Consider the following 13,392-nt stretch of genomic DNA (forward strand, 5'->3'; position numbering starts at 1 on the left):
TATGAGGTTCGTGCGACCGGGCAGGGGCGAGAACACATCCGAAAACTCGGCCTGCAACTGGGCGACCTCCGCGAGTTGGGTCGGGGAGAGGTGGTCTCCACAGGGGACCGGAGAGGTACGTGATGCCAATGACCCTTTGGGGACCTCCGGCCCCAGCTCCGCCTTCTCCGGAACTACCGACACCAACGCCACGGGGACCTCCTCATTCCAGAGTTTCAGCAGATTGAGGTGGTAGATCTGTAGCGCCCCCTCCCTGTCCGTTCGCCTAACCTCGTAGTCGATGTCCCCGACTCGCCGTGTGACCTCAAAGGGTCCTTGCCACTTGGCGATTAATTTGGAGCTCGACGTGGGCAACAGGACGAGTACCTTCTCTCCCGGAGTGAACTCTCTAAGGCGCGTGCCCTTGTTGTACAGGCGGACTTGCCGTTCCTGGGCCTGCCGCAAATTCTCCTGAGTTAGGTGGGTGAGCGTGTGGAGTTTTGCGCGCAGATCCATAACGTACTGAATTTCGTTTTTGCTCTGTGAAGGTCCCTCCTCCCAATTTTCCCGCAGTACATCTAAGATGCCGCGCGGCTTACGCCCGTATAATAATTCAAACGGGGAAAACCCCGTGGAGGCTTGGGGGACCTCTCGCACTGCAAACAACAAGGGTTCGAGCCACTTATCCCAGTTACGTGCGTCCTCACTTACGAATTTTTTAATAATATTCTTGAGGGTGCGATTGAACCGTTCAACTAAACCGTCCGTCTGTGGGTGATAAACGCTGGTGCGGATCGGCTTAATACCTAGTAGCCCATACAGTTCGCTCAGTGTTCGTGACATAAACGAGGTGCCTTGGTCAGTCAGAATCTCTTTCGGGATTCCAACCCGGGAGATGACGTGGAAGAGGGCCTCTGCAATACTGCGTGCTGAGATATTGCGAAGAGGCACCGCTTCCGGGTATCGCGTTGCATAGTCCACCAGGACTAATATAAAGCGGTACCCTCGTGTTGACCGATCTAATGGCCCAACGAGATCCATCCCAATTCTTTCGAACAGGGTCTCGATTAATGGTAGGGGGCGCAAGGGCGCTTTTGGAATGGCCGCTGGATTTACTAACTGGCATTCGCGGCACGCCGTACACCACTTACGGACGTCGCCGCGAATCCCCGGCCAATAGAATCGGGCCATTATCCGGGCGAGTGTCTTATCCTGCCCGAGGTGTCCAGCCATGGGATTAAAGTGGGCCGCCTGGAATACCAATTCCCGGCGGCTCTTTGGAATTAATAACTGGGTGACTCGCTCTTTCGTCTGAGTGTCCTGCGTCACTCAATATAATCTATCCTTCAAAATGGAAAAATAGGGGAAGGACGGGGTGGCGTTCGGCTGGAGCGTTTGACCATCGATTACTCTCACTTGGTCAAACGCGTGTCGCAGAGTCTCGTCTCGCGACTGTTCCAGTGGGAAATCCACGAGGGATTCCCCCAATAGAAAGAGGAGGGGCCGGCGGCTCCTCCCCCTGTCGCGGAGGTGACGTAGACGGCTCTGCGACCGCCGCTCCAGCCAAAGCGACACCGGGACCCTCCCCCATCAACCGGCAGGACCCACTCTTTACTAGGCGTGCCATTAAACCCCGAAATCCCGGCCAATCGGTCCCCAAGATCAAAGAGTGGGTAAGGCGAGGATTAACCGCCGCCTTCACTATAGATTTTTCCCCTCTAAAATATATGTGGACTGACACCAACGGGTAGCTGTGAATATCCCCGTGCACACACAACACCTTCACCCCTTGTGCTCCCCCCAATGCCTCGTCTTGCACCAGGCTTTGGCGGATCGAGGTCTGATTGCAGCCTGAATCCACCAACGCCTGATATGTAGCCCCTTGTACACTTACCGGTATGCGATACGCTCCGGCCCGATCGAGGGCAGCCTCTGGCGCGTCGGGGATCCGCACCACCGCCCCCACCTCCATCGCTGCACATTGTTGCTGCAGGTGGCCCGGTTCCCCGCAGCGCCAGCAAACCGGCCCGGGCCTCCCCTCTGCAACTGTGTTCTGGGGCTCACTCACCTGAGGGGGGGGAGAGACAGACACAGAAGGGAGAAACGGGAGGGCACCACGGGTGCGGCGGGCCGGCTGGGGTGGGGCCGGCCCCCGCCTCCGTGGTGGGGGAATGGGGCGAGGACGGGACACGGGAGGAGGGGGGGAAGACAGAGAGAGAGAAGAGGAGACAGAAGACGATGTCATCCGTTGTCCTGCCGCCGGTACAGCCGCCAGATGATCCTCCGCCAGTCCTACGGCCTGATCCAGCGACGCCGGGCGGTGGCACTGGACCCACTCCGCGGTTCCGGCTGGTAAGCGGGCAACGAACTGTTCCAGCGCCACCTGGTCGATGATTCCCTCGGCGTCGCAATCTTCGGCCCTCAGCCACCGCCAGCAGGCGTCCCGGAGCTGCTGGCCAAACGCGAACGGGCTGCCGGCTTCCTCCATCCGCAGCGCGCGGAAGCGCTGGCGCTGCTGCTCCGGCGTGCGCCCCACGCGCTGGAGGACGGCCCGGCGAAGGTCAGCGTAGGCCAGCCGGCGGTCGGCGGGGAGCTGTAATGCGGCCAGCTGCGCCTCTCCAGTCAGGAGGGGGAGGAGGCGCGCCGCGCGCTGCTCCATCGGCCACCCCGAGGCTTCGGCGACCTGCTCGAACAAGGTGATGAAAGCCTCGGGGTCATCCTGCGGGCCCATCTTGGTCACAGTGAGGGGAGACGGGCCCGCGGCCGGGGCGCTGGTGGACCCCGCCGACGCGAGGAGCCGCCGGAACGCCTCTCGATCTTCCTGTTGAGCCAGCACCAGGGCTTCGAAGCGGCGCTCCTGCTCCGTTCGGAGCGTGACGAGTGCCTGGTGCTGGCTCTGCTGAGCCGTGGCGAGGGCGTGGACCAAGTCCGCGAACGGGGAGGATTCCATGGAGCTGTAGCACTGGTGCTCCACCTTTTCCCGGGTTTCGGCACCACTGTAGCGCGGACAATGCGTGGGTGGAGCACAGAGGACGGCAGGACAACGTTTGGAGGTAGTAACAGCGTATTTTATTCATAAACTTTTCAGTCTAAAAAGAACTCGCAGCACACAGACACACTCTCAGCCTCCACTCCCGGGTCGCGCTCCCTCTGCTCTCTCTCAGCCTCTTAAAATAGGGAGCGGTTTACTGGGAAAACACACACAAAACACAGGTTAATTACCGTCAGGTGTAGCGAATCTGCCACTCACCTTCCCCGGCTCCACCCTCCTGTCACAGACCGATGCTTGACCACGCCCCCGCTGCCACACCTGGTTATACAGTTGTACTTTGTGACTATATCAGACACCATTATAGAAGCGAGTTATTTATAATAACACTATCTGTTATCACCCAAACGAGGATGGGTTCCCGTTTGAGTCTGGTTTGTCTCAAGGTTTATTCCTCTTGTTGTCTGAGGTTTTCCTTGCCACCATTGCCACAGGCTTGCTCATCAGGGATATATTAGAGACAAAATTAGCTCATGTTCAAAGTCTTTTACTTTCTGTAAAGCTGCTTTGTGACAATGTCTGTTGTTGAAGGTGCTATACAAAAACTTTTCTTACAACATCCCACAGTTATGGAATAGCCTTCCAGGTAGTGTTTGGGACTCGGACATAGCCTCAATGTTTAAACCTAAGCTGAAAACATATCTCTTTAATCAACCCTTTTGTTTATAGCTTTTTATGAGGTAAAGATCTGGAGTGTCCTTGGGCATAGAGTGTCTTGGCAAACTGGGATTTGTGTATGCTGTCACCCCTCATCTCACATGTTTACTCAGGTTTTTTGACAGTGGAGTGGCCAGCTGTTTATGTCCCAGGGCTCCCTCGTGTCTGTATTACCTTCTTGCTCTCTGTTTTAGTTATGCCATCATAGTTAGTCTTGCCAGAGTCCCTGCTTGTACTCATTGCACAGTGTATACTGCTCTTAACCAGGTGACAAAGGGCATACTGAACAACCTGTGTTCTCTCTGTCTAGTTATACGTCAATTCTGAGATACCAGTGATGCTGGCCTTTCCTGCTCTTTGGACCTGTCTGATCCATTCTGATGTCCTACTTTGACTGGAGCTCTCATCACAATGCTCCTGTGGAGGATAGCCCCATATGGACAGTCTAAAGATACACTTTCAATGAAGATGGCTCTGGACACTTACAGTTTTGCTATGATGGTTTTGGGCTGCAATTGTCATGGTGACTTTGGAACTGTGCTTGGGTATCTATTGATGGAGAGCTGGTGGCTTCAACAAAGTAGACTTCATGCTGAGACTATAGTGAATTTCCTGGTTACACAATGGCTATATATAGGACACAATTATAGAAGCAAGTTATTTATCAACATCCAATCTGTTATCATCCAAATGAAGATGGGTTCCCTTTTGACTCTGGTTCCTCTCAACATTTCTTCCTCATGTCATCCGAGGGAATTTTTCCTTGCTACCATCACCTCAGTCTTGCTCATTAGGGATAAATAAATATATTAGGGATAAAATTAGTTTATATATTTTAAGTCTTTATTTTTCTGTAAAGCTGCTTGGTGACAATGTCTTTTGTTAAATGCATTATACAAATAACTTGACTTGAATTTACTTGACTTGCTTAAAAATGCTCTACAATGATTATGAATTATGAATTATTAACTGAAAATAATTATACTATATAATACATATATATCATACAAAAATATAAGGTATCAAGAAATTACAATAACTTATTTTTGTATTTCAACTAATGTAAAATAGATTACTTTTTTTTTTTTAAACAATTTCACAGATTTGTAAACTCACACACAGTTACCTCTGGTGAAATCAATGTTAAGGATGGCTCTCCTCTCATGTTCAAAACTGGCAATGAAATGATCCATATTTTCATAGCCATGCTCCAGCTTCTCCAAGTAAGATGTGTTCTTGCCCTCTGCTATTCTGAGAGAGAAAAAGAAATAGGATTGAAAAGGATTGAAGATATGTAAAACTATGTTACATCCTTCTGTGTTTACTCACTTTTGTAGTAGAGGTTTTGCATTCTGTTAGAGAGAGTGACAGAGACAGACAGCATTTAGGTCAATAAGTAGTTTTAATCTGGAAGTTTAGAGAACATTATGCAACTACAATTGACAAAGTAGTACTTCTCCAGCTCCAGAAGTAAAATAATGTGTTAAGTGTAGTTTTAGCAAAATTTACCTATAGTAATGAATAGTAGTAAATAGAAAACTACATTTTACAAGGGTGTATCTGTGACCTGTAGGAAGATGGCCATCTCTGGTTCCTCCATGGTTTGGATTCCTGTCTCTACCAGCTTTGCACTCTTGTCCAGGTGCTGTGTGTACCTGTGCAAGAAAAGCCACCAATAATTCTGGAGCTCACTCTGTGTGTGTGTGTGTGTGTGTGTGTGTGTGTGTGTGTGTGTGTGTGTGTGTGTGTCCAATCATCTCTTACTGCCTCTTAATATGTATGTAAGAGTTTGGCTGTCAGATGTACACTATAAACTAGCAGTAAGTGGACAGGTGACCATTACACTCATATAGGGGTCTTCCCCAAACTGTTGCCATAAAGTTGAAAGCACACAATTGCATAAGATATATTTGTATGCTGTAGCATTAAGAATTCCCTTTAATATAACTAAATGGCCCAAACCTGTTCCAGCATGACAATGCCTATGTGCATAAAGCGAGGCTCAGAAAGACATGGTTGAAGTGAAAGATCCAGGGTGACTGGCACAGAGTCTTGATCTCAACCTTGCTGAACACCTTTGGGAATATATGAAATTCTGACTGGTCCATTCCTCTTCGCATGACACCAGTGCGCTACTAATGTTGAATGGGCAAATCCCCACACCCACACAAAATCTACTGGAAAGCCTTCTCAGAAGAGTGGAGGTCATTATAACAGCAAAGGTTGGACTAAATTTGAAATGTGATGTTCAACAAGCGCATATGGGTGTAATAGTCAAGTGTCTACAAACTTTTGGCCATGCAGTATATATACTTCATGGGCGATTGCTCTAAGACAATGAGGGAGGCTCAGCCTCCTCTAAAAATGACAAACATTGTGTAGGATGAATTGCGCTAGGCTTAAATTATAGCCGACCTTATAACATTGCTATTTCAGATCCAGAATCATAGAAATATATGTGCTCAACCCAACTACAGTGCGAAATCATTCCGTTATAACTTTCCCCAGTTCGCCTAATGTGTGTGTGAGTTTTTCCCCCTCGTGACAGCGCGATGCAGCCCAGCCTCAGTGGACTTCAATGGCATTTGGGAGCTATGCACTTTTCAATATCAAAATGCAAGACGACTGGACAAATACTGCGAAAATGCCCGCCCACGGAGTCCCATGGACTCCCAGCCTCAGTGGACTTCAATGGCATTTGGGAGCTATGCGCTTTTCAATATCAAAATGCAAGACGGTTATTGGACAAATACTGCGAGAACACCCGCCCCACGGACTCCCAGCCTCACACTGGGAGGGACATGGCAAAGCTTTCCGCGAGGAGACTGGTGATTGGTGAAAGCGGCCGGATATTTTCTTTGATTGACAGCTCGTTTCAAATATAGACAGGCAGCGGTGAATCTCAGTTCAGTCCCATGCGGATTCGCAAGTGCTGTGGTGTATTGTAAGAGATCAGCTTACATTTCGATTTCATTCATTACATACGGTTTCTACCAGCTTTTTTTAGTTTGTATATATTTTCATTGTAAATAAAGTGTAAATATAGTGTTGTCAAGTTTGCTATCTTAGTTCCAGAAATTTCGTTTATTTGAGTGACTGAACTTGAACTTGAGGGGGCTAGTCAGCTAGCAAGAAAGCTGCGCACGGATGCCAAGCATTGCTGATTTAATTTTGGTGAAGTCATTTGCCAGTCTTCCTTTCGAGGAAAAAAATTAAAATTAAAGACCAGGGTAGACCAACGCCTCAAATTGACTTGGTGAAAAAGGTAGGGAATAATACTCGTTCCTTTCAGCTCTCCTGGTACGAGAAAGTGAATTGGCTAACAGCAAGTGACCCACATCAACAACAGTAAATAGGCTATTTTAGTAATATGTCATGGATGGACCAAAAATATAGAATCTATTTAAAATGTTTATGCTGAGTATATTATATTGGAATATATATTTTTCTGGATATTAATTAAACACAGCTACAATTTGGAAAACATTTTTAAACAAAAACACAGCTGAGAACATTTCACACTACAGACCTGGATTAAAAGTGAGGGGTTGTCAAAATAAGTAAAATATAAGGAAAGTGTCATTGAATTAAATGTGTGGCACGCAGCTCTATGTTTGGCTCCCCAAGGTCAGTGCTTGTGCCTATTCCAGAACACTCTGCTGTTACTGCTGAGGTTCCTGACAAAAAGCTGCTTTCAATAATGATCAATTTTTAAACAACATGCCACAATTTTAAAATATAAAATGTTAAAATATACCCCCCCAACACCACCATCATGTATATTGGACAGTAGGCTAATGGGCCAAAAGAACCTGTTATTTCACAGTTTGTGACCCTGCCAACAATCAGGCAGATCAGAGGCAGGAGTATGGGCAAAATTTATGTGTTTTTTCTTTTTTCTTTTAAAATCTGGAAATATCATAACCGACCAGCCTCCCCTGTTTGAAAGACTACCAGCCGCCACTGATATACTTGTATGTGTATGTGCACCTGCGCTGTAGACCTTTGATGTAATCGAGTTTCTCCTGCTGTTCAGAGCTGATTTTCAGCATCAGCTCTCCTTTCCTATCTTCCAGCAATGCATACAGGTGATCAAATGTTTCACACACATGTGATTTCTGCTTGCGCCCATTTTCCTATGCACATGATAGACAGAAATGAATGGCACGCACAATTAGATCTGCAAGAACACTTATGCAGACAGACACACATACATATTTTACTTCTGTGAGGTGGAATTACTGGTTAGTGTTCCATTAAGAGCCAGACTAAGAATTAACTGATAATTACAGTGATGAGGTCAATGCATATAATAAAACACATGATACCATATGACCTAATTTTGATATGTCATACATCTTCAATATACAGCATATAAACTATACACAATTCAATCATGGAGAATTTATGTAAATATATACAAAACCAAAGAAATAACTCATATTAAATTAAGAATGTGCCTCTCACAAATTTAAGAAAATGTAAGCTATAATGACCTGATAAAGGGCTCTTTCATTGATTAAGCCATGTGGGCAACTAATGACCTAGGGTCCTGGCATGTGGTATAATATTGTTACTTATTATATTTTAAAGCATAATGTATTGCTATGTCATGAGCTTCTAAATTAAAAATGATCATGTACAAAAATAACTAATAATAATTAATAAAAACAATGATGAAGCAGAGATTTGGGGCTTAAGCATTTTGCCATATATTGGAGTATAGAAGGAAGGTAGGCATATTCTGCATTGACCAATATAACGAAGACAGAAGCTTAAACACTAACTGAAGAAAAAGAAGAAGAGCAAATGCAAGCACGAGTTAAGACTACAGTCATGTGAAAAAATAAGTACATCCCAAGGAAATTGTAGACTTTTCTCAACATATAGAAACAAGCAAACATTTCACCCTCATTTCATACAATGCCTACAGTTAAATTAATATGCTCCAACAAATGACAAATAAAATTTACATTTTGGAGTCATTTTTATAGTTTAAATGTTAAAAATCTGTCCAAAAAAATCAAGGCACCAGAGAAAAAGTAAGTATACCCTTACATGTATCACATTTTCAAGTCCATAAAATTAGAATCAGGTGTTCCAGATTAGGTGTCAATGCCATTCCTGCAGGTGGAGGTGCAGGTGGAACCTTTCTGATTTAAACCTGACATCTAGGGTCTGGTGTTCTTTTTGTTACTTAAGTGTGTGGTGTCATCATCCCAAGAGCTAAAGACCTCTCGAATGACCTCAGAAAAAGGTTGTGGGCACCCTATGAATCTGGCAAGGGATTTAAAAAGATCTTTAAATTATTAGAAATAAGTAATTCCACTGTCAGGAAAATCATCTACAAGTGGGGTAGTTTTCAACCAACTGCCAATTTGTCCAGGACTGGACATCCCAGCAAATGCAGCCCAAGAGCAGACTGTTTGATACTAAAATAAGTCTCCATGAATCCCAAAATTTCATCACTGGATCTGCAGGTAAATCTTGCAATTGTTGATGTGAAAGTGCATACAATCAGAAAGAGATTGGACATATTTGACTTGCGTGGGAGGCATGCCAGGAAAAGTCTTTGCTGTCCAAAAGGAACATTAAAGCAAGACTACAGTTTGCCAATGAACATATAGGCAAAGACCAGGCCTTTTCGAATAACATGCTCTGGACAAACGAATCAAAAGTAGAGTTGTTTGGCCACAGTAAAAGAACACCTGTGTAGCACAGACCAAAGATGACTTTTCAGGAGAAGAACTTACTGATAATTGACATGAATAGCACCATTTCCATCCTATAGTGCTGGAATCATCCTTTCTTACAGCTGAATTATGAAGGACACAGCTCAACATGGCCGAGTCGAAGGCATACATGGCTGCTGGCAGCCACCATATGACTCATGTTCAGATATTCACACCTATGAGCAATTTTGAGTAGCCGATTAACCTAAGTGCATGTCTTTGGACAGTGGAAGAAACCAGAGCACCCTGAGGAAACCCACGCAGACATGGGGAGGACATGCAAACTCCACACAGAAAGGCCCCTGTTAGCCACTGGGCTTGAACCCAGAACCTTCTTGCTGTGAGGCACCAGCACCAACCACTACACCACCGTGCTGCCAAACTTCATACCAACTATGAAGCATGGTGATGGAATGTTATGGTTTGGGGTTGTTTCACTGCCTCAAGGACTGGGAAGCTTGCATCCATTGATTCAACTATGAATCATATCAAAGAGTGCTTGAAGATAATGTGAGGCCATCTGTTCAAAAGTTGAAATTGAACTGGAGGTGGCCTTTTCAACAAGATAATGATCCTAAGCACACTATCCTTAATTTCCCTGAGGGAACCCTCCCAAAGGGATCAATAAAGTTTTATCTAATCTAATCTAATCTAATCTAATCTAATCTAATCTAATCTAATCTAATCTAATCTAATCTAATCTAATCTATCCATTATCTGTAGCTGCTTATCCTGTCCTACAGGGTCACAGGCAAGCTATCCCAGCTGACTATGGGTGAGAGGCGGGGTACACCCTGGACAAGTCGCCAGGTCATCGCAGGGCTGACACATTGGGACGAACAACCATTCACACTCACATTTACACCTACGGTCAATTTAGAGCCACCAATTAGCCTAACCTGCATGCTTTTGGACTGTGGGGGAAACCGGAGCATCCGGAGGAAACCCATGCAGACATGGGGAGAGCATGCAAACTCCATACAGAAAGGCCCTCATCGGCCACTGGGCTCGAACCCAGGACCTTCTTGCTGTGAAGCGACAGTGCTAACCACTACACCACCATGCTGCCCCTAAGCACACTAACAAATCCAAAAAGGAATGGCCCAAAAAGAAAAAAAAAAGGAGGGTTATGGAATGATCTAATCAAAGCCCAGATTTTAAAAGCCCATTGAAATGTTGTGGGGAGATTTGAAAAGGGCAGTATATAAAAGAAAACCCTCAAACATCTTGCAACTGAAGGAATTTTACATGAAGGAATGGTCAAAAATTTCAGCAAGCTGATGTCAAAGAATATTAAATATATTGATATTTTTGTTGAAATATCCTAATTTTCCATTTTGCTTTGTTCAAGTGTATCACCTTTATCTCTTTGCACTGTATCAAAAGGGTGAAATGTTTTCTTGTTTAACTCTGTTGAGAAAATTCTACAGTTTCCATAGGATGTACTTATTTTTTCACATGACTCAAATTTAAACTTAAAAATATTCCTTGTGGTATTACTATTGCTAACTACTTCAGTTGTTGGTTTTATGGTTTCTTCTAGGATGTAGCACCAACAAGAACACCAGTCAATTCTGATTTCACTGGAAGGTAAGTGATTTGCTGTGTTGATTAACTCACACTATTAATGACCGTAAAAATTAGAAAGCTAGAGTGAAGTTATTTTTGTGGATTCTGCAAATAGGTAACAATTTTACGTAGTAACTACGTACTTACAATGTAGTAGTTTGGTAGATGTTACGTAGTGTTTTTACGTAGTTACTATATACGTAGTTCTGGACTCCCAGCAATGTAGTTACGTAGAGAAATCACGTACCCACCACCTTCCCACTACCTTATGAGCATTTTCCCACTACCCTATGGATACTTTCACACTCATATGGGCACATTCTCACCACCTTACATTTTCACATCCTTTCTACTACCTTACAAAACCCGAGTAATATTATGCAGAAAACATGGAAGAAGCAACAATATTTTGCATAGTCGGTGCATTTATTTCAACAAAAAAAAAATAGCTGCATCAGCCAGGTTAGGTTAGAAATGTGAACCAACCGTGTGTACTAGTATACTTGACAATCATAACAGGTCATGTGTTGTAGTTTCACAGGATGAAATAGAAGATTAATACATGCATTACCTGAATCAAATGTAATCATGAATATGCAAAGGAACTTAAAGGTATTATTCTGCACTTTTATGATGGCCGCTGGTCAGATATTACATTAGACTAAAATGGCATAAAAACCTACAGACATTGACTGCAATATTGACACACATGCCAACCATTATTTTTGTTCTGGCTCTAGAAAATATTTAATGGTGAACCAGTATTCAATAATAGAAATTCTAGCAGTGAAAGAGCTAACAGCTGTCTTTGGTTTCCGAATCAGATGAATGGTGGGTTGGTACAGTAGTTGTCTCCTTAGTTGTTGCAGCCACAGCAGCGTGAGCCTGCAAATAGAATTATAATCAATGATAAATTGGGAAATCCTTGTTTACCATTATATGGTCAGATTAAGTGATGTATGTACACATAAAATATTTGCAAGAGGTAAGTACCTACAGATAATTCTGCACAATTTCATCTAGGCGCATCAGAACCTTTCTCTGATAATCTATAAAAACACATAAAAAGGAAATGGTTAGTGTCATGGGCGACATAAAAATGAGTGAGCATTATGCATTTATGAATTAAAGACTTACATTTAAAAAATGGTTGGATTTTATGATAAAATACCACACATCAATAAGTAACATTATTAGTACTGGATGTCACTACACAGATATTCAGACTGACAGATCACAAATGTAAGTCATTTATTCAAGTAGTGTTTCTATCTTTTCATAAAATGATCTCCACCACGCGCATCATCCCCCACAAACAACATGGCGCGCTTTCCTGCGGTGGAGACTCAGACACTAACATTCATTAAAATAAACATTTAATGATAACATTTGCATATAGCATATCGTCAGACTTAATCACCTTACAGTCACACAGTGACAACAATAGCAAGGGTAACATTCTTACCTTGAAAGATTCTGTCGATCAAAGCTCTCCAATTATAACCAAACACCTTCCCTTCGCACCAATCAAACAAAACTGGGAGGCTGGAAGTCGCTCCAACGGGTTTTGAAAGACCGACGCGATCCAGAGCCGCAAAGCATGATGGAATAGAGGTCAGCCAGCATATGCTCTTTTCCTGCCAAGTTAACAGGGTGGAGGGGGTCACGGGATGGGGCGGGTATTGGATTGTATTGATAATTTCTACGAAAAGTGTCGGCGAACGGCCCGAAGGCGCCCTGGAAAATGAAACTGTACATGTTCATTCAGTGAATTTGAGCATATTTTGAATAATTTTGTTTGCTTCAAGCTTTCTGTTGTGTTTACTCTTTTATACCCCCCTCCCCCTATGTCGCTGAAGGGGGATGGGGGGTTAAACCCCTCCCCCGGATCCACCACTGGGGGTCACAAACATAAACATTCTCAATCACACATCACAGGAATGGAAGCAGGCTCAAATCACGAGTCACGGAAATAATTTGTTGGCAATCACGGATCATGTGAAAGTCCTCCCCTTCAGTTAAAGTTTTGCGTGTACCGAACATGATTTTGGATTAAAAAAAATACCACTAATAGTTATATTATAAACTTTATATATAATATAAAGTTATATTATAAATTATATTATAATATTATTATATTATAAACACAAGACAGTGATGAGCCCGTTGCATGCAGCAGAGCTATGGACGTGAATCTTCAGTTATCGCCGGGTTGGATGGGACATCCGTCTCAAATCTTTCGCTCAGCAGCAGAACGTTGGACCCAGACATTTGCACACATCTAGTCCTTCTTGAACTTGCCATTGATGTAGGGCACATATGTGATATTTTTTACCATATTAACATGCCATTGTTGTGTGTTATGCCTGATGTAAAGACTCTCGTCTCTGCGAGCCTACCACACAG

The 13,392-nt window shown here is 44.1% G+C and overlaps 1 protein-coding gene across 1 annotated transcript in view; it reads right to left on the bottom strand.

The window, feature by feature from the left end:
* LOC132871618 (E3 ubiquitin-protein ligase TRIM63-like) overlaps positions 1 to 13,392 on the bottom strand; it is a 345,056-nt gene that overhangs the window by 98,690 nt on the left and 232,974 nt on the right. Inside the window, exons 5-8 of the mRNA XM_060905935.1 lie at positions 7,676 to 7,821; positions 5,253 to 5,340; positions 5,015 to 5,037; positions 4,812 to 4,936 (exon numbers count right to left, since the gene is read on the bottom strand). Of these exons, the coding sequence (XP_060761918.1) occupies positions 4,812 to 4,936; positions 5,015 to 5,037; positions 5,253 to 5,340; positions 7,676 to 7,821 (382 nt within the window). The remainder of the gene's footprint in view (positions 1 to 4,811; positions 4,937 to 5,014; positions 5,038 to 5,252; positions 5,341 to 7,675; positions 7,822 to 13,392) is intronic.

Source organism: Neoarius graeffei, chromosome 23 (genome assembly GCF_027579695.1).
Source record: "Neoarius graeffei isolate fNeoGra1 chromosome 23, fNeoGra1.pri, whole genome shotgun sequence".
Classification (NCBI taxonomy): domain Eukaryota; kingdom Metazoa; phylum Chordata; class Actinopteri; order Siluriformes; family Ariidae; genus Neoarius; species Neoarius graeffei.